We start from the raw sequence: 22,488 nt of genomic DNA on the forward strand, positions 1-22,488 counted from the left end.
AAATGGGCAATATCAGAAAATAACACAAAACAATTGAAATTGAATATTAAATTGTGGCTTCCTTTTACCTTGTGAAAAAACTACAGTTCACAAGAGTCACTGTCTCTCATATAAAAAACACTTTGTATTTTAACTGGCAAATCTTGTTTGGCCCTCAAATGGTGTTGATGTAGAGGAACCCTTTTAAAATATGGCAGGCATATTCTGTACCCTTCAACATCTCCATGCACACCGTCAACTCGCAGAAAAGAAACCAATATGACACAAGCTTTACAAATTCCATGGTCAGGATTTTTCACTTTGAAAATTGCAACAATTAATATACTGCAGGCTTAGGCATTGCACTGCCATTCCTCCTACTCCCCTCCTTTCTTTGCCCCTTTCATCCACTCCAACATCCAAAAACCCAAGTAGTAATAAAAATCTCTAGTGTTGAACTCAGAACTTTGTGTTAAACAGCAATCAATAATTTTCTTTTCCTTTTAATACGCCCACACATATCAACCAAATACATTTTGCGGCCACATTTAATGAGATCCCAGTGGAGATGCTCACAGATATTTCCTTCGTTATTTATTGGAGTTATGCAAGGGAGTCAGTATGACTTCAACAAAAATCCTGTCTGCATATAATTCTTTAACAGCATAGAGGACGGGTCATAACAACAGACTGAGAATGTTACTCCTATCCATTCATTGAGTATGGAAAAATGTGAAAACATGAGTCATTCATTTCCTACAAATCTAATTTCAATCCTGAAGCATACCAATTCTTTCCATATTAAGAGGGAAGCGATTGCTAGCAGTAACTTTATTTTGGGTATTATGTCATTTTTTTTCCAGACGGGGACAGCTGAGGATGAGAAGGAAAGATGAATATGCAAATTTGTAAACTCTAATTATTTCAGATCCTTTTTGGTAACAAGACAAACAAAATATTTACTTTTAAAATTTTGTTGATATCTGCGAATGTAGATGCTTGAGTAGTAGAAAATGGCATTATTTAAACTGTCTTGACTGGGTGCTTTTTTTGCCATTAAAGCAATGAAATCTATACTTTGTTATTTTGATTGCAGGAGAACATGGATTAGGAGATATAAAAATGCTACAAAGAATAATGTGGTGAAAACTATAAAAAAGAAATAACTAGCAATGATATGAGAGCTAACCTTGTCAGTGAGATGAGTATAAGCAAAAGTAAATTGAATAATATTACCAGAGTGTGGCATGAAAATACCATATCATAGATTTAGGCATAATGTATATTCCCACATCATTTGCTCGTTTACTGAGCTGTTTTAAAGATTTTTGTCTTGTAATGTTAAATGCAATGATGTAAATGGTTCACATTTAGTTTTACGCTGCACACTTAGAGATACTGAAATTAAAAATGTTTTCCCTAGAGCTTTCACAAATAGAAACTGGTGTGTGTTGCACTCATTTTACAGGCACCAAACAGATGCAAAGCATCATCAATTTAGCAATGAGTCTCTACAAAGAGAGTAAATTATGAGGACAGGTTGCAGAGACTAGATTTGTTCTCCCTTGAGTATAGAAGATTAAGTGGATGAGCTAATTGTGGTGTTTCAGAATGATTAAAGGACTTGACAGACATTATTTCCTCTGATGCAGAATCCAGAACAAGAGAGCTTAAAATTACAGCTAGGTTATCAGAAAGCACTACATTAAACCAAGCTGATGGAAATCTGAGTGTGCATTCCCTAAAAGCTGTCGAAACAAAACTAATCTAAACATTTTCAGTCTGTGTTTTTGTGCAAGAATATGTTGGACACGGAGCAAAGGAATGTAGATAGCAATTAAAAAAATCATCGTTGATCTAATTAGATCGCACAATAGCCTATTGGGGGTTAAATGGCCCACTCCACTTTTTATCTCCTGGGTGGCTGCCTAAAATAGGTACTTTACCTTGTATATATTAATTAAGGGCGTAACAGTTATTTAAGTACCTCCTGTGTAAAATTTGCAACTGTTGAGAATGGTGGGTGTCAGGCCCGCTCTGCTCAATATTCCTAATGATCCCAGTGCTTGCTCCCTATTGCTAAGATATTTAATTATTTTATGCAAAACCACTAGAGTGTCTTCTGCTTTCAGTCCTTGCAACTTCCAACACATCTAACCTGCATCGCATGACTCAATGACCCAAATCATTCCTAAAATCTGGGAGGCCTGGTAAGGTTGGCAAACATTTTTTTTTCCCCAGAAGGTGAGAAATCGCTGGGTGCATTCAAATAAGGAACAATTTATGCTGTTTCTTATTGCAGGGATGTGCTACCTCCACAGCTTTGGGCCCAGTTGTAAATCTACCCATATGCTTTTTTAAGATTTCACTATTAATATTGGTTGACAAAACCATTATGAATCTACTTTGAGATCGCAATCCAAAGCAATTCCTTCCTCCTTGCATGATGCCACAGAAAAAAAATCTCTAATATATGCATCAAATAATTTTTATCTTATAATTGAATGAAATTCCTATTATTGATATAATGATGAAATACAAAAGTTATGATCACTACTTCTGGCAGATGGTGGTGAATCTATGTACTTTCCCACCCAGGAGGTTTGTGGATCATGGGGGTATCTCTAAAATTTTGAAAGATGAGGCAATGGGGCACTGGCCCAGAAGGCCTGGGCAGGTCATCATGGACATACTGAATGGCAGGAAAGACCTGAGTGGCTGAAGAGTCAAATATTCTCTTATGTCATCTTCACGTCATGTTCCATTTCAACAATGCCAAACCGTTTACCTGTAATAATATTTTAAAAGATCCTTGATGATTTACCTGATTTTGTGCTCCCGTGGGCAGAGACTGAAGTGGAAGGTTGTGGTGCTGTGGGTTGTGTGCGTGTAGGCTTGGATGGGGATGGGAATGGTTTTGCTGGTGGTGGTGGTGAGGATGGTGCTGATGTGGATGTGGTTGATGCTGATGTGTGAAGGGGTGTTGTGGTACAGGCTGGTGTGCGTGCGAGTGCATGGGATGATGTGGCTGTGGTGCCTGGTCCTGTCTAGATGTCATCATCTCCATTACTTGACCCATCATATTCATGTTTCCGTTCGACAAAGCGGTCGGGTGATGATTCAGTGCTGCTTTAAGTCTCTGCAAAGAAAACAAAGAACTGCTAATTAAAATCTCATTGCTTTTCATATTTAGAATATTAATGATGTTATACACATTCTCTACCCAGTATCCCAAATTTCCAATTGATTTAGTAAACAGTAGAAGTCATACTGGTATTAAAAATATATTATATATCTTTACAAGATTAATGCTTTGCATTTCATTGCCATTTGGACTTCTTTCATTTTTAAACAGGCCCTTTTGTTATAAAGTTTTTCTTCATTGTAAAATATTCTGAGCCCAATAATTTTTTGTTTATGTGAATACAGCAATGATCATTACATTCTTTGAATAAAACAGATCCACAAATATATATATGTATTCTGGAGACTCAAGAGACTGCAGATGGTATAACCTGGAGCAAAAAAACCCACAACCTACTGGGGGATCTCAGCGGGGTGGAGCAGCATCTGTGGAAGAAGAGGGTTTCTGGTCAAGACCCTACATCAGGACTGATGGAGGGTGTCAACATTAAATGTCAACTATCCCTCAGCCTCCACAGATGTTGCCTGACCCACTGACCTCCTCCAACAGGTTGTTTTTTGATTTGCATTTTTTCATTGTATCATGTTTAAGATTTAAAAATTGAACCCTTGAAATGCGTTCAAAACTGTTCTGGGGTTTTGCAATTAATTTCTTTAAATTACACTGTAAAACAATCTTAGCATTGTGAATATTTTAAAATAATTTTGCTTTCATAACCTCTGTGCTTACAGCTCTCCTGCACAACTGTTTCTCTCAGTTTCTTACTCCGTTCCTCCATTTGTTCAATGCAAATTCTATAATCCTAAAGTGTCAGCAATTCTGACATCTCCCCAATTTTCTTCATCAGACATAATCAAAATGTTTGGTTAATGGGTCGTACCTTTAATTCATTGTCCAATTTACCACCAATTTTAGTGTAATCCGCAAATTTACATCATGCCACCTATATCCACTTCCAAATCATTAATATAAACAATAAATAACAATGTTATTCATGTCCCTGTACCAGGCCTCCAGTTTGAAAAACAATCCTCTACTTCCACCCTGTTTCCTACCTTCGTCAACTGTATCCAATTGGCTAGCTCACCCTAGATTCCATGTGATCTAACCTTCCACGCCAGGTAACCATGTGATACCTTGTCAAAAGTCCATGTCAAAAGTTGCTGAAGTCCACTTGAACAATGTCTACTACTCTTCCCTCGTCTGCCTTCTTAGTCATCTCTTCAAAAAAAAATAAAAATTCATGAGACACAATTATAAACACACAAACCCTTGTTAAATTTCCCAAATTGTTCATTGATTGTCCAAAGAGCTTGTACCTTCTGTCTCATAGAAACATAGAAAATAGGTGCAGGAGGAGGCAATTGGGCCCTTCAAGCCTGCACAGCCATTCATTGTGACCATGGCTGATCATCTACAATCAGTAACCCGTGCCTGCCTTCTATCCAAATCCCTTGATACGGCTAGCCCCTACAGCTCTATCTAACTCTCTTTTAAATTCATCCAGTGAATTGGCAACTCTCTGGGTGAAAACGTTTTTTCTCATCTCAGTTTTAAATAGCTTCCCCTTTATTCTTAGACTGTGGCCCCTGGTTCTGGACTCCCCCAACATTGGGAACATTTTTTCCTGCATCTAGCTTGTCCAGCCCTTTTATAATTTTATACATTTCTATAAGATATCCTCTCATCCTTCTAAATTCCAGTGAATACAAGCCCAGTCTTTCCAATCTTTCCTCATATGACAGTCCCGGCCATCCCGGGGATTAACCTCGTGAATGCCCTTAGTGAACGTCTCTTAGAATGCCCTGCAATAACTTGCCCACCAGTGAAGACTCACCAATCTGTAGTTCCTAGACTATCCCTTTCAGCCTTTTGTAAATAAAAACACAACAGTAGCCATCCTCCAATCTTCCAGCACCAAATTGATGGTTAGTGATGTTACAGATATCTCTGCCAGTGACCCTGCATTTTTTCCCTGGCTTCCTACAATGTCCAAGGATGCGCTTAAATAGCCCCATGAGATTTATCCACCTGTGTGCATTTTATGACCACCAGCACCTCTTCTTTGGCAATGTGGACTTTTCTCAAGCCATCACTTGTCTGACACCGAGCATCCCTGTCATATCCTGTGCATCCACACATAAAACACTTTGCTTGCCCTTTTTCAGAGATCCTATTCTCTCCCTAGTTAATCTTTTGCCCTCAATATACATGTAGAATCACTATAACGATGCTCATCACCAACTTCTCAAAGGGAATTAAAAATGAGCAATAAATGCCTTGATAGTGATGCGTACATTATGACGAAAGACTAAATAAATATCTTGTATAAAATATAATGGAAATGGAATAGTGAATAAACTCAAAATTGTCAATGACATTAGTATGCACAACTCACAAAGCAAAAGGCAGAAATACAAATAACAAAAGTGGCCGAACACAATTCCAATAAAATTTAAGTTTCCAAAGAAAGAAATGCTAGGATCATGAATATGTCATTGGGCTTCATTGGGATGGTTTCATTGATATTTATGTTGAAATGAGAACTGTATTGGTCTGAAGAGGTTCCCAAGACAGATTTAAAATATTTCTGTATAAATTAATATTTTAAAAAAACCACTGTTACTGCTCCAGGAATAACTATGAAAACTGGGCAGTTGTCACCCTTAGTTACAACATGGAGTCCAGAGGGAGACCTACACCTTGCCCACCACTGAAATCACTCACGCAATGCATTTCTCAGTGGGGCAGCACTGTCCTAAAGAAACGCAAAACTGTATGTCAGTACGTAAATATTGCACAAAATAACTTTAGTAAGATATGATAAATATTCACATTCCTCTGAGCAAGAATTTACAAACAACATTGATTGCTGTCAGGAAAACGGCAAAATTGTTCAACAGTGACTCTACATTTACGCACAGTGGATTGTTTCATCTGCTAGGTGTAAAATATATTCTAATTCTAGAAGCAAATAAATGTGCAGCACCGTCAATGGTGTTAAATGCACAAGTGAAGATTATGCATTTAAAATTCTTACTGGCTGGCCATTCACCCAGGTCTCCACATGGTATGAAAGGGCAGATACTAGCATGGATAGCAGGTTGGCTGGATGGCAGAAGGTAAAGAGTGGTATAAAGGGGGCTTTTTCTCGCAGGGGCCGGTGCTGGGGCCGTTGTATATTAATGATTTGGACAAGGGGATTAAAGGCTTTGTGGCCAAGTTTGGGATGATACGAAAATATGTGGGTAGGTACAGTAAGAAAAGCAGGGACTCTGCAGAAGGACATGGGAGAGTGAGCAGAGAAGTGGCAGATAGAATATAGTGTCGCAAAGTGTGGAGTCACGCAGTTTGGTGGTACGAATAAAGGCGCAATTTTCTTAATGGGGAGAGAATTGAGAAATCGGAGGTGCAAAGGCACTTGGGAGTGCTGGTGCAGGATTCCCAAACAGTAAATTTGCAAGTCGAATTGGTAGTAAGGAAGGCAAGCACAATGCTAGCATTTATTTTAAGAGGGCTAGAATACAAAAACAGGGATGTAATGCTGAGGCTCTATAGGGCCCTGGTCAGGCTGCATTTGGAGTATTGTGAGCGATTTTGGGCACCAGAGGGAGAGGGTCCAGAGGAGGTTTACAAGAATGATCCCAGGAATGATTGGGTTAACATATGATGAGCATTTGACAGCACTGGGCCTGTACTCGCTGGAGTTTAGAAGGAATAAGGGGGAACCTAATTGAAACTTACTGAATGGTGAAAGGCTTGGATAGAGTGTATGTGGAAAGGATGTTTCTATTAGTGAGAGAGTCTAGGACCAGAGGTCATAGCTTCAGAATTAAAGGACGTTCCTTTAGGAAGGAGATGTGAAGAAATGTATTTAGTCAGGGGGTGGCGCATCTGTGGAATTCTTTGCCACAGAAGGCTGTGGAGGCCTTTGATAGATATTTTTAAGGCAAAGATGGATGGATTCTTGATTAGTATGGGTGTCAAGTGTTATGGGAAGAAGGCAGAAGAATGGGGTTAGGAGGGAGAGATAGATCAGCCATGATTGAATGGTGGAGTAGACTTGATCGGCCGAATGGCCTAATTCTGCTCCTATCACTTAAGAACCTATGACCTTATGACATGCAAGTGAGGTCTGTGTCTGCAAATTAAAGTAGCACTGACCTACTTTGTCAATTGCTGTGAAATTTGTTATTTGGGTCCACTAGTTGATTGGTCAAATTTAGGCCTTAACTTGCCAATCCACCCAACAGCTGCCCCAGCTGCCCCAGCCTTGAGGTTCTGTTGTGGGTCTCCTTCAGACCTACCTTTGGTAGAAATGTGTAGGAAGGAATTGCAGATGCTGGTTTAAACCGAAGATAGTAACAAAATGCTGGAGTAATTCAGCGGGACAGGCAGCATCTCAGGAGAGAAGGAATAGGTGATGTTTCGGGCCGTCTTCATCTGAAGAAGGGTCTCAACCCGAAACATTACCCATTCCTTCTCTCCAGAGATGCTGTCTGTCCCGCTGAGTTACTCCAGGATTTTGTGTCTATCTTCTATCTATGGTAGACATTGGACTGAATGCATGACCAAAGCTGAAAGTGACCCTAACCCTCCTCACCAACCCAATATTCCAATTCAAATCTTGTGAACTCAACTCTTCCCAAAAGGGAAGATTTGTTTGCCCCACCCTACCTTCCTCCGCTAGCTACACATTTACATTACACTCAAGGCCTAGAGATTTAAGTGCAATGGACTATCATAGTGGGCATGTTATGCAAAAAATGCCATATTGGGGTAATTATGCTTAAGGTTCAAAATAATTCCTAGGTAATTCCTACTAAAATTTGTACTTTTGACGAGTAAAATTAAAATGAAGCTGTGGATAAATATTGGGAAAATGCTACAGGATAAAAAGGATTAGCAGAACAGCAAACTGGAAGTGAGTTTTACCACAGACACTGCACAGAACAACTAATGATAAAATCCAAGCTATAAAAAAGTGAAATTAACAGGCTAGTTTAAGATAAAATATCAGAAATATTTTTAGATGCACTGTTATTTGTGGTGCACGTACTGGAGCAGAGTCACATTCGGGAGGATTTTGAAGTCAGTTTGGCAGAGGTTCTGAATAAAACTGGTTTTGGCCTATTGCCTGGATTTACCTTCACCATGTGAATGTTAAATCAGCCAAACCTCCCAAGAGGTGCAACAGGCTCTAACTGGTGAGTAGGTCGTTGCAACATCCCATTAAAGCCCCACTCCAGAACACCTTGACAGCGAGTGAGAGTTTTTCACGGACAAAGACTGAATTGGTTTAAATGTCTGATCTTCTGAGAGTTTTGAGTGTCCAAGCAGATTTAAATAGACAAAAAAAAAGTTTAAAATTAGAATAATTAAAACATCTTAAACTATAACAAGTAACTAAAAACATCAACAGAGTTTAAAATAATACAAGCGTCCACTTTTTCCCCAATAGCCCCATCCAAATGAATGGTGCCTCTCTATCTGTCTGAGAGCCAGCCCTGAGTTAAACTGAGGGCACAGACGAAAAACAATGGTGCTCTGTTGCTAGGCTCAATGATGTCCAGCATCAGATCTCTAGCATTTGCACTCAACATTCCCTTATTTTTGAGGGGCATCGCCACCACACCCTGCCCCCCATGTTCCACGCCAGTGGACCATGAATGGCAAGGGTGGGGGATAAATTTGTGTAATTTGTGCAAATAGTATTGAATGTTTGCATAGCCTCCGAAAATGTCGGATGAATTTTTTGCACGGTTCCTGTATTGTATATATTTATTACTGAATAAAGTCTATTTTGAAATTTAAAAACAAAACAAATTGTGCTCAACATTTAGCCGAGCAAACATCAGGGAGGGCTGAGCCACAAGTACCTGAAAGATTGCTGTCAATCAGCTTGTTTCAGTCCATTAAGCATCAATGCTTGGGACTGGAAGACTGAAAATATGTTATTCACATTGCACAAGAATAAGAAAGGTGATCGAGAAAAATACAATGTAAATTGTGCTGAGAAGTCAATTGACCTGCAATGTCAGTTCTCTTTCTCTGTCTGCAGAAGCTGGCTGACCTGCTATGTATTTCAAGCATTTTTCCAATTCCAGTGTCTGTGGTACTTTACTCCAGGAAACCCCTTGCAAGTTGTCCTCACTAACATCAGTAGAAAATTTTAAAAAAAATAGAATGTGCTGAATCCGGCATGGCACTTGCAGATTAGAATGTAAATCCAACGTCCATTTCCAAACAGCTAAATATACAAACATATGGAAGGCCACGACAATATGTTAGTAACCTGGCACACCAGTACCAACAGCTGGTAAAATATTTTGCTTTGCTCTCAACACACTATTCCTATCAGGAGGAAAACCTGCAAATTCAGCCACGCATTTTCTTTTTATTCTGTGCTATGAATATGGTATATCCTGCTGCCATTCCCAGCACTGAACATTACATAACTTTTTACAATTGAAAAAACGACCACAGTCACCTGCAGAAGCGACAACAACAGCAGCTAAAGGCTGACACTCATTCCTTGCAATGAAACACAGCCTTGAACTTCTGAAATGTGACATTGCAACCAGTCAGAGATTTTAATAAACAATGAATATGTAGAATCTAATAGCCCTGCATGCAGCTGGTCCTCAGTCAAGAAAAGTAATTTCAAACGATTAACCGAATTTTGCAAGCTTTTCATTCAACAGACCCCAGTGTAAAAGGCAACCAGATGGGCTGGATCATAGAAACAGCATGAAGCTCAGTGACCTGCAGCAGGATCTTCCAAGGCACCACTGATCAGACCCTGGTGCCTCATTAATTTTTGCAGAAATTCTTGATCCTCCATGCTAAGACTGATCAATGTGTTCTTAGCCAGCGATATTGCTCACAACAGCTGCAGCCCAGTTTGGTCTGCTCAGTCAACTTTGTAAACAGAAGGGTAACAGTCATGATGGTGATCTACAAACAATTCACACAGTCGGGCCCAGATGAACAGATATCTGAATAAGCAGAATTCTATCCATTATTTAGGAATACCGAAAAAAAGCGATCAATCACTTTCCACATGCTCCCGATCATAACGATGGAAGCCAAATACTGCAAATATTTTTAACTTTCTCATTTGGTTAAGAATGTATTCCCAGGATTCAACCATAATCCCAGTTGAAAGCACCTCTTGGCTGTATGTGCTTTAGGAAGAATAACTGCATCAGCTGTAAAACAACTGAATATAGAGGCACAAGTTTTATATCAGGATTGCAAAGCGACAATTGGAATAATATTTCAAAAGAAGTATTGTCACAAGAGGAGTTTATCATAAGCATTGTGCAAACGTTGGTGGAAGTTAATGTTAACAGTGTACTATCTCACTAGATGAGCAACTTAACGTTAGAAATGTATTGTCATCAGAAGATGCTAACATAAGCACCGTATTGTCATGAGAGGAATTTAACATCTGGACCATACTATCACTGGAATGCGTTTAATATTAAGGCCTTAGAAACAGTACTATTTAAAAACAGGAACAACATGCATAATTTAATATCAGGCCAGTATAGGCATTGTAATAAATTTATAAATTATTCTTCCAATACGGTAACCCTTGTTATAACAGACCATAGAGGAGGGGATTGGTGTCCGTTATTGCCGGTTGTCCAGTGTCCAGCTATAATCCAGTGAGGATTCCCTGCCCAGGAGCTGGGTCAGAATCCTGGAACCCCTCCCTGAGAACTCACTGGGCCCTCCCTCATCACACAGAGCGCATTAAGGCCACCTGGCACCACCTTGGCCACTGCAGCTGGGGAACAGCAATAGCCTTTGCCCTGGCTGGTGATTCCCACATTCAGAGACTAAGAGCAAAATGGGAGGTCTGGGACATTGGGATGGTGGGGTGAGGAAACACTGTCCCGCTCTCCCAATGTGAGATTCCCACGATCAGCTGCCTGCCCCGAGTTCAGGGTGAAAGGACATCGACCTCTAAGCCATGGCTCGTTAATTACAATGGATTGTCAGTTTTGCTATAGTCCGCTATAACCAAAATCTGTCATAAACGAGGGTTTACTGTATATAGCTATAGAAATGCCTTTGAAGTTTTTATAGCGGCATGGTGGTGCAGCGGTAGAGTTGCTGCCTTACAGCGCTAGAAGCGGCGGAGGCCCGGGTTCGATCCAGACTACGGGTGCTGTCTGTACGGAGTTTGTATGTTCTCCCCATGACCGTGTGAAGGTTTTCTCCGAGATCTTCGGTTTCCTCCCACACTCCAAAGATTTACAGGTATGTAGGTTAATCGGCTTGGTGTATAAATTGTCCCTGGTGTGTGCTGGATAGTGTTAATGTGCAGGGATAGCTGGTCGGTGGGCTGAAGGGCCTGTTTCTGCACTGTATCTCTAAAACTAAACTAAATGGGAGCTGCACATATGGGCTTAATTTGGTGAGAGATCATGCTGGCACAGGGCTTATTATCCAATGAAGTTCATGGATGGAAAATCCTGCAGGGCCCAATAATCTCTGACATTCTGAGGGATGTAACAAAACTTGTATATTTATCCTCATTGGAGGGTTAACACTGTGGTTATACAATGTATGACATAGCACTGGGTATCTTTAACCTTTTGTTAAAGTCTTATTCTGTTCCACAATCAAGCAAAATTATTTTGATATTATCACTACATATTATTCATGCTGAAAAGCACTTGTAGCAACAATTTGCTAAACTCTTTTTACATTTATATTTTTATCATAGGCATTTGTCATTTGAACAAAATTTTCCTCTGCGCATGGTGAAAAGATGAAAGGCAAAATTCCTTACACCAGATTAAACAATAAACGTTTCTAAATTGGCCATTTACTTTATTAATATTATTATTTCCAAGTCATTACCTCAGAGCCAATTACCAGTGCGACCAGTATCATCATAAGAATTTTTTTTAAAGGCACTGCTGAAGATAAAAATATTTAGATGCAAGTAGGAGTTAGAAAATATTGCAACTATTGTAAAACTCTAATAATCTGCTATCTGACTATTCAAAATCACAAAAGTTCAGCATGTGGCTGATGGGATGATGTTTGTCATGCACCCTTCCCATTCACAGGACCCTGGTTTCCATGCATCCTTTAAACTTACCTGGTTCACTGGAAAGGTTTTTTTTTCATGTGGGCCAACCTGTGCAAATATTGACACAGTCTAGTCTAAACATTTAATAAATAGGCTTAATTATGTGAAAGAAGAGTGCTATGATGACAGAAAACTAATTTTATAGATTATTCGTTAAAAAAAATATGCCAATGAACAAAAGTTGACAAATGGGCAGAATACTGCTGAAAACCATTGGAAAAATCTAGAATAAAAGCTAAAGTATGACTATTAAAAATATAGAAACAATGAATGAAACAACGGCTTTGGAAAAAAAGAGTTGTTCTAGATCTTCCAACTGGACAATGACATAGTCAAAGCGTGACAGTGCATGATTGTGTTCCATGATGTGGAAACACGGCATTTAATCAGAGCAAGACCTTTCAGAGGTTTCATATTAATATTGATTACATTTCATTTCAATACATTTTAAATCTAAAGTCACCTAATCATTTGTGCCTTCCTACTGCAGTGCTTCAATGCTCTATGGTATAAAGACTGAAGTTTAAGAATATTAATATAACCATATGGTTTGGATACACATTTGATTCATTTTACATGTAAACAGTTTATAGATTACAATTAATGTTATTGAGTCTGAAAAAAGGTTATTTGATTAATATTGATTGGACATATTGGACATCGGACAATCATAGATATCGCTACATGTGGCCAGCATGTGTTAGTTTAGTAACGGGAAGGTCTCAATTTAGCTGTGGTGAGAAACAAACCATTACATGTGTTCAGCGCCTTTCACTGCTAAAATGATTGTGGATCTGTCGCACAACAGAATTCCTTCACCTCTCTAATAGTGGTATGAATTCTTGAGTCACAGCTTTAAGGTTCATCTCTGGAATGTATTTCCAAACATGGAAAAACCTTAAATACATTAACCGTATAAAATTTCACATATCGACTTCCAGTTGCATTAGTTACGCTATTTGGAGCAGCACAGAAATGTAGGAAAATCCAGGAACAGATTAAAACACTGGAACTGAACGTGCAAGATCAGAATGGGAAAGAGACTTTATGTGAATATTCAGATAACTATTTTCAATAAAGATGTAACTTACTTTTGGAGCTAGTTTGAATATAAGGTAGACTACTGGCAAATAATAACTCCTGGCATTGGTAGGCTATCATGCCTCACCCCAAATTCTGTAGCAAACTTAATAGAATATGAGTCCCTTTTTTTTTTTTTTTACTATAACTTGATGGCCATGAACCTTCCATCCATCGTCACTGCAAACATTCACCTCTCACTGGGATTTACTGTAGCTGTAAGGATGATGTTGCTTGATCATATAGTCCTGGAGCTGAGGGATGAGGTGCTGAGTGGAGACAAAACTTCAGACAATGGAAAGGAGTGAAAGCGATGGGTCGTTATTATATCCGTTCACAAAACCCACCTGGATACTTTTGACAATTGCCAAAGCCCGGCTTCTAGCTTTTCAGGCTGTCAATCCAATTAGGTTCTTTCAAATATGTCTGAATCTCATAAATGTAACTAGTTACAATGAAATAAAGCATTTTCAAAATTACTTGTTTCCCACATCAAACTTCAGTCACACATACGCTCCAGTGTTTCATAACTAAGACATGGCGGGGATAGATTACACTGGCATTATGATTGGCACACATTTTAAAACCTTTTGATTTTCATTTCCATTAGCCTCACGAGTCTGGTACTTTCCACTGTATGCATTTTGAGTCACATTACCCATCTGGCACTTGGGTGGTAATTAAAAATCTTCCCATTCTACTGAAAACATTTGCGTCCGGTTAAAAAAATGTCAGGGTAGCGATTCATGTATTGACCCATGCACTAACTACAAGACGCACTAAATACACAGGCTCTCTGTAGACCATTGCAATCTGAACCATTACCCAGATACTTCAGCAACCTTGCAAGTTGAATTCACCCAACATAAGGTGACCATCCAGCCCCTTTAGCTTCCCTATATCAAGCCTGTTCTGCCTTTTAACAAGATAATGTCAAATCGTCTACCTTACAATCATTCTCCTGCACTAATCTCCACAGCCCTTAATTCCTCCAACACCCAGAAATGATCAATCCAGCTTTTAATATAATTAATAACAGGATCTCCACAATCCTTCCAGGTGGAGAATTCACCACTGTCTGAATGAAGTAATTTTTCCCATTTCAGTCCTATTTGGTGTACCCATCTTTGCAATTGTAATGCTTGGTTCTGGAATTATTTGTCCAGGGAACATTATCCCTGCAACTAACCTGGCAGATTCTCTTAAAGAAAAAATCAATGAGTTTGCATTTCATTTTTCTAAACTCTACAGAATAGTAGCTGAAGAATTATCTTATTGAAATATGAATCCTGGCAGAGCAAGATGGTGTAGTGTCAAATGAAAAGATATAGCTACAAGAAAGGGTGGCAGTCATTGACCTACCCAATTGTATTATTGTTTTCTAAGTGCTATTATTATAGATTCCAACATTTTCCCAGTTACTGATATCAGGCTGAGAGGTCAGTCATTCTCTGTTTTCTTTCCCCTTTCTTTGTATAATGGTGTGCTGATATTTGCTTCAATTCACAAGCATCATTCCAGAATCTATAGAATTTGCAAGATGATAACCAGAGCATCCATTATCTCGCCGCCTGCATTGAAACTCTAGGATGTAAATCATCAGACCCTAGTGATTTATCACTTTTCAGGCGCATTTACTTCTCTGGTGGTATTTTGTTACGGATTCTAATGCCTTTACTATGTTTGGACTGGACCCCAGGTTCTCCAGTATTTTTGGAAATAATTTTGTGCAGCCTAGAAATCAGAGCCACACAGCAGGGAAACAGGCCCAGCCCTGTACCACCCATCAAACAACTATTTACACAAATGATTCAGATTAGTTTATTGTCACGTGTACCGAGGTACAGTGGACAGCTTTTGTTGCGTGCTATCCAGTCAGTGGAAAGACAATACATGATTACAAATGAGCCATTTGCAGTGTACAGATATGATAGGGGAATAATGTTTAGTGCAAGATAAAGCCAGCAAAGTCCGATTAAGGATAGTCTGAGGGTCACCAATGAGCTAGATAGAAGTTCAGGACTGCTCTCTGGTTGTGGTAGGATGATTCAGTTGCTTGATGGCAGCTGGGAAGAAACTGTCCCTGAATCTGGAGGTGTGCATTTTCACACTTCAATACGTTTTGCCTGATGGGAGAGGGGAGAAGAGGGAGTGGCCAGGGTGCGACTCAGCCTTGTTTCCACCCATATGTTTTTCAGCTCCTTCCAGATTCTACCAGTCATATGGATGCTAATAGGTGATTTATCTACCGCCCACATAACTTTGGAGTGCGAGAGGAAATCCCAAAGTCACAAGGTGAAACATGTAAACCCCATGCGGATAGTACCTGATGTTTGGTTTGACCCAGGGTTGCTGGAACCTTGATGAAGCAACTGTACCGGGTATGCAAGTGTGTCTATTGATTATGCCATTTTGTAATTCCCCATTATAATGTGTTCCTTCACTGTCTGGAAGGGACTCACATCTGCCCTTGCTTGTCTTTTTATCACATTCTTATGGAAAGTCTTAAAGTATTTATTTTTGATTTTCTAATTGACATAAGTGTAACCGAGTGCCTATTTAGCTTCCACTGTCCTCATCAATGAGTTCCCGGTCATTATCACTCACTGCAAACATAAGTTCTTCCTCAGATCCCATTTGTCTACTTACGCTCAATCTTAAACTTGCGCTCTCAAGTCCTTTTAATGTCAGCTAACAGCAGTATTTCCTTGTCTTTATAAACCTGTCACAATCTTCTCCCAACCTCCCAGCAATGTATATTAGCTTAAAACCCTCATCCCTGGAATCTCTCATCCCTGGAATTATTCTGGTAAATCTTCTTGGTATCCTTCCAAGAATCTTCATATCCATCTTAAAGTGTAGAGCCCAGAACTGGGTGCAACACTCAAGTTGTTGCCAAACCAAAGCTTTGTAAACATTCACCATAACTTATATACTTTTGGACTCAAAACCTCAATGTAATAATATCTCATATTATGAAAGGAATGCATGCTTGAATACATAACATTTTAGAACATAAGACCATGTAAAGACATTAAAAAAATTATTATTCACGAGACTAAGCTAAATGATTTGAATCAAATAAAATAGGAAAAGGCATCTCCAGGACAACCTTTGTTATGATGATTTTGTACTTATAATGTAATATGGGATATTATTCTATCTTAATACCAAGAGCCACATGCTTTGCTAACTGCTCTCCACATATATATGTTGAACTATTCATCTGAAATTTGGTTCCACTTAACACAGCAGAATTGAATTTCAGAACCAAAGTTCAATCTGCATTTATTTTCAGGTGGATTTAGTGAAAATGGGAAAAAAAATTCTAGAGCAAAAATGAACAACAGATGACTTCCGTTACACTCTCAATAAACCAGAAATGAAAATAACTTTAAAAAATCCATTGTTCCTGAAAATGGCGAGGAAATCATGCTGTTTAATTACCTGTTGGCTGTTAATTGCTCACTTTGTGCTGCCTGCTCGTTTAAGTGATGTGAGCATTCAGGAAGCTATTACTGTCCTTCACAGAAGCAACCGCAGGGGGATAGAATGGTGAAAGGCTTGCACTGTTTAAAGGCAGCTTGTACCTCTTAAAGGGAATGTTTGTGTGACTTGCGCAGGTCTTGAAGTTACAAAAGAAGTATGAGTGTGATGGGTTTATGGACACTCCACTGAGATCTTTACTGAAGTGAAATACAAAGTTGGAGGAGTGTATCATATGTATAGGCATTTAGAAGGACAAACCAGGAGGTAACGTGAACAGATTTGGGTCAATAAGCTCCAAGGACGTTTTGATAATTTTGAAAGAAGTCCAATTACCTCAAATCAACGGTCAAAGTCAGTCAGAGCATCTCTAAGTTGCACATCTCACCAACTGTACCACCAGCCATAAACACTACTGTGACATTACATTCCATCAATGTGATTGCAAATGTTTTGATGATTCCAGAAGAATATCTCTTATTCAGATGCTTCATCAAATCCCTTCTTATATCAGCTCCAGGTAATCAAAGACAGTGTGAAGCAAGAGCAAAGTGCGATTTGGAAAGGATGTTGCATGAAAGTTCGGTCAGTTTCAATTAGTTTAGTTGAGAGATACAGTGCGAAAACAGGCCGTTTGGCCTACCGAATCCGCGCCGATCCCCGCACACTAACACACACTTGGGACAATTTACACATATACCCAGGCCAATTAATCTACATACCTGTACGTCTTTGAAGTGTGGGAGAAAACGGAAGATCTCGGAGAAACCCCACGCAGATCACGGGGAGAACGTACAAACTCTGTACAGGATCAAACCAGGGTCTCCGGCGCTACAAACGCTGTAAGGCAGCAACTCAACCGCTGCGTCACCGTGCCGCCCATTGTTTGTATGCATTTGAACCTATTGCTCAATAATGCCATCTGTCTGATGACCAAACATCCCTTCCATAGAGTTTGGGATTTGCAGGTTTACCTGTCCCTTCCTGTTAGCCACCATTCTCAAGGCTCGTGCATGGCTGCAATTCTGACATGACATCCATATGAGCCAAAAAGATATCATAATACTTGATGACATTAATTGCCTCCTGCTTACAGTACAAGACGTTGTACATTCAGAGTAAGGCAACACGTTAACAAGAACGGTGCGGCTTATCCCCAAATAATAAGCTCAAATACTGACACAGTGCTTAATTGGAACAATCTTAAAACCAGGTTTTGCAAACAATTGTGATTTGCACACTCGGAATCACACACCAAATATAGCACAGGTGCCAGCTCACAAGAGGATAAGGTTGCAAAAGATTTGAATGGGGCTTTAAATAAGACAAGATGCAGAACAATGTGATGCCCAATGGTATAGGCTAGACGGTGTAAAGGGAAGACTACTTTCATTGTGGAGCCACATGGAATGATCTGGCAGTTGCCTGGCACAAGGCTTCACAAAAGGTTATAACCCATTCGTTGCATGATTGAAATGGTTGTCAAACTCTGCCCACACGTCCAATCACGATGTGGTTTCTGATAGCTATTGAGACAGCTTCTATTGCAGCACACAATGCAAATGTCCACCTCTGACAGCTGGAACAGCAGTGTAATGACAAGAGATGAAAATGTTGAGAGACTGAAACTGATGAGAGACTCTCACCATTTCCACTGATCCAGCAAAATATCTTCGAAATCAAAACCAAAAACCAGAAAACGCTGGAAGTACTCGGCAGGTCAGGCCGATAGGTGGGAAGAAAAATAAAAGGATTTCTGACCTGAATGATTAACTCAAGCCTGTTGGACACAAACCTGATTAGTTGATTTTTAATACGTAATTTGGCAAAGCCTTTTCCATACACTTTGGTTTGAATGTTTATTTTGTGCATTCTGTGGTTGCTGCAGTAGATAGAGGCATATGGTGACACCCACTCTGTGCTGCAGGTTCCTCCACAGCAGCAGAAATCACTGCTTCAGTACTCCTGCAGTACAAGATTCTGCAAGGCAGCTTGGAATTCATTGTATACAGGCTGCAAGTGTGCATTATAAACTGAATGCTTTGTACAAGTGGACAGTCTCTTTCACCCATTACCCGCCTTTTAGTTTGGCCAAGCAGATTGCCTCGGATTGTAGCACTAATAGCTTCTGTCAGTATGTGTTGCTATCTATACTCAAATGCAAGCTGGGACCTCTGAGGACATTGAATCTATTTTGATTCCATTAGACTGGAACTGATCACATATCAATCCCATTATCACTGACCTACATCAAACCCTTGTCTTCAAATGTCCAAATGTTCAGATCCCTTCATTCCTAACTCTATCCTTTTCCATCCCCACAATCTCCTGGTATCTCAACTGCACACTCAAACATCCATTCTAGCATTGGCTCAAAGCCTTTTTCCATTTTGTTCTCTTGAGACTTGTTTTATGTCAATAACACTGTTTAAATGTTTTTTTTTGTTAGCTAAGCACACAACTAGTTAAACTTTCATTCGCGATATCTGAACATAGATGTTTAGCATCCATAATAATGTCAGGAAAAATGATAACCAACCATTCAGGGAATACACATGCATTCCAACAACAGTCCCCACGACACAAGCCAGCATGAGCATATAAATTCATGATAATACTAAGCAATAACTACAGCCCTCATGTTATCAGGTCAGGCTATAATAAATTCCTCAACAGGCAATTTACTGACACACTCAGGATACTGCATGCTTCAGCAGTCAAGCAGATTTTCCCCTTCAGTGTCAGGCAACTGCATGATCACTGCAGTCTCAAAATGTAATAATATATTATCGAAATGGCAAATAAGACTGTCTCATGGCTGGTTGGTTGGAACATCTCCAAATAACAGAGTAGACACTGAATTTTTCCAGTAACAAGGTTGCAGCAGTGGGTGATAATTTATTGCACAATCTGGTAGTGTGCCAGCTGGCTCTAGTCAGAGCTGTTTATTAATTGAATCATACAACTTGTTTATCAGCAGAGGCCACGTTCTCCAGTCATAGGCCAGGCCCTGATAGTTCCAGTCAGTCTGCTGCTGTGCTTTGATGACTTATATGAAAACTGCAAACACCAAAATGGCTTTCAGGCTGGCAAAAGGAAAGCTGCATTCATTTATCACCTCAACAGGTGCTAACAGAAAACATTGCCATAGCTAGTTATTAATATAGCAGGCACACACTGTGGTGAATAAGGACGGATACCCAAAGCTAATCTTTGACTTTCAGGTGCATATCTGATTACCTTAAAATAACGTCTGTCATAGATTCTATGTTTTCTCCATTTTAGCTTTAGCTTTTCAAAGGTGAAAGCTTGAGCTGTGCGGGAGGATGTTTTTCTTCAAGTCTTCCCATACATCTGTCAATTCCGCAAAGGTTTAGCAGGAATCTTGTCATGGGTCATTTGGACTTTGATAAGGTCCCACGTAGGAAATTCGTGGGCAGAATTAGGGCACATGGTATTGGGGGTGAAGTGCTGACATGGATAGAGAAGTGGTTGGCAGACAGGAAACAAAGAGTAGGGATTAACGGGTCCCTTTCAGAATGGCAGGCAGTGACTAGTGGGGTACCGCAAGGTTCGGTGCTGGGACCGCAGTTATTTACAATATACATCAATGATTTGGATGAAGGGATCCAAAGTAACATTAGCATATTTGCAGACGACACAAAGCTGGGTGGCAGTGTGAACTGTGACGAGAATGCTATGAGAATGCAGGGTGACTTGGACAGGTTGGGTGAGTGGGCAGATGCATGGCAGATGACGTTTAATGTGGAGAAATGTGAGGTTATCCACTTTGGTAGCAAAAACAGGAAGGCAGATTACTATCTAAATGGCGTCAAGTTGGGAAAAGGGGAAGTACAGCGGGATCTGGGGGTCATTGTTCATCAGTCTATGAATGTAAGCATGCAGGTACAGCAGGCAGTGAAGAAAGTGAATGACATGTTGGCCTTTATAACAAGAGGAGTCGAGTATAGGAGCAAAGAGGTCCTTCTGCAGTTGTACAGAGCCCTAGTGAGACCACACCTAGAGTATTGTGTTCAGTTTTGGTCCCCTAATTTGAGGAAGGACATTCTTGCTATTGAGGGAGTGCAGCGTAGGTTTACAAGGTTAATTCCTGGGATGGCGGGACTGTCATATGCTGAGAGAATGAAGCAGCTGGACTTGTCCACTCAGGAGTTTAGAAGGATGAGCGGGTATCTTATTGAAACATATAAGATTGTTAAGGGTTTGGACACGCTGGAGGCAGGAAACATGTTCCCGATGTTGGGGGAGTCCAGAACCAGGGGCCACAGTTTAAGAATAAGGGGTAAGCCATTTAGAACGGAGACGAGGAAACACTTTTTCTCACAGAGAGTTGTGAGTGTGTGGAATTCTCTGCCTCAGAGGGTGGTGGAGGCAGGTTCTCTGGATGCTATCAAGAGAGAGCTGGATAGGGCTCTTAACAATAGCGGAGTCAGGGGATATGGGGAAAAGGCAGGAACGGGGTACTGATTGGGGATGATCAGCCATGATCACATTGAATGGCGGTGCTGGCTCGAAGGGCCAAATGGCCTACTCCTGCATCTATTGTCTATTGTCTATTGTCATTGGGTTCTCCACTGCATATATGACAAAATTACTGCAAATTGACTCTGAGAAACCTCACCTTCAACAATTCAGAATTTATTTGAGTTCAACACGAGATATGCAGGTCATGATTCAAAGTTAACTCAAGTGGGAAAGAAAACTTTTAAACAGAGTTAAAAATGGCAACATGAAGTAATGCAAAACAAAATACCAGATGCTGGAAATCTAAAAATAAAACACAAAAATGCTTAAAGTATTTTGTAGATCAGGCAATATTTGTGGACAGAGAAACAGAGTTTACATTTTCAATATAGTCACACTTCACCAGATCCAAATTGAGTTGGCTAATGCAAGCTTTTCCTGCTAGCTATAAGAGTCATAGACGGCTGATGCACATATTTCTGGGCATGGCAAAGAAGTGCTGTCCTTGAACAGGCCATGATTTGCATGGGCTTCTTTGGAGTGACATGTCTCACAGAACTTTCTTATAGACTAGAATTGATCAACAGACAACTCAAGTGGTGTCTGACAGAAACCACATAAAGCCTAGTCATGATTTTAATCCCCAGGATACATGACAGAACTGATTATGATATAAAACAATTTTTGTAAATTTCCAGAATTTTTTAACTCAATGCAAATTCAAGTTACTTTTAAACTTGCATCCTTTGAGTTTTTGCCTTGACATCTGTATTACAAATAATGTATTGTGGCATAGTCTCTGATACATCTTGGGCAGCACTCTATGAAGACAACAATTATTCTGTAGCTGAGACACATGATGTGTTCTCGGTGATGGAGCAGATATATGGTCAAAAGCTCATCCCAAAGTAGAACGTTATGCCAAGATTGTGGAAAATCTAGTTTAACCTTCGAAAATGGAAAATGAGGGTTGGGGTTTGAGATCAGCGATTGGAATTTGTGTCAGGGATTGAAAACAATGGCCACAAAAGATGAGCATTTCCACAGTAACAGATTGCCAGAAAAGAGGCAAGGCCCACTTTTTGTCCAACATCCATTTCTGGTTGAGCAGAAAGAAGTATTGAAGATATTATGTTTGGCCAATAACTTTCTTCAAGATTTATCATTCCCATTCCTTGTCCACATCTTTAAATCAGAACTC

The 22,488-nt window shown here is 39.8% G+C and overlaps 1 protein-coding gene across 5 annotated transcripts in view; it reads right to left on the reverse strand.

Moving 5' to 3' along the window:
- Positions 1-22,488, reverse strand: part of creb5 (cAMP responsive element binding protein 5) — a 300,756-nt gene that overhangs the window by 10,071 nt on the left and 268,197 nt on the right. For all 5 annotated transcript variants that reach the window (XR_004416368.1, XM_033047442.1, XM_033047444.1 and 2 more), the window contains one exon: positions 2,804-3,118. Coding sequence is in view for 4 of the 5 variants with exons in the window: in XM_033047442.1 (XP_032903333.1) it covers positions 2,804-3,118 (315 nt within the window). In the remaining variant the exon portion in view is untranslated. The remainder of the gene's footprint in view (positions 1-2,803; positions 3,119-22,488) is intronic.

This window comes from Amblyraja radiata, chromosome 2 (genome assembly GCF_010909765.2).
Source record: "Amblyraja radiata isolate CabotCenter1 chromosome 2, sAmbRad1.1.pri, whole genome shotgun sequence".
NCBI lineage: Eukaryota > Metazoa > Chordata > Chondrichthyes > Rajiformes > Rajidae > Amblyraja > Amblyraja radiata.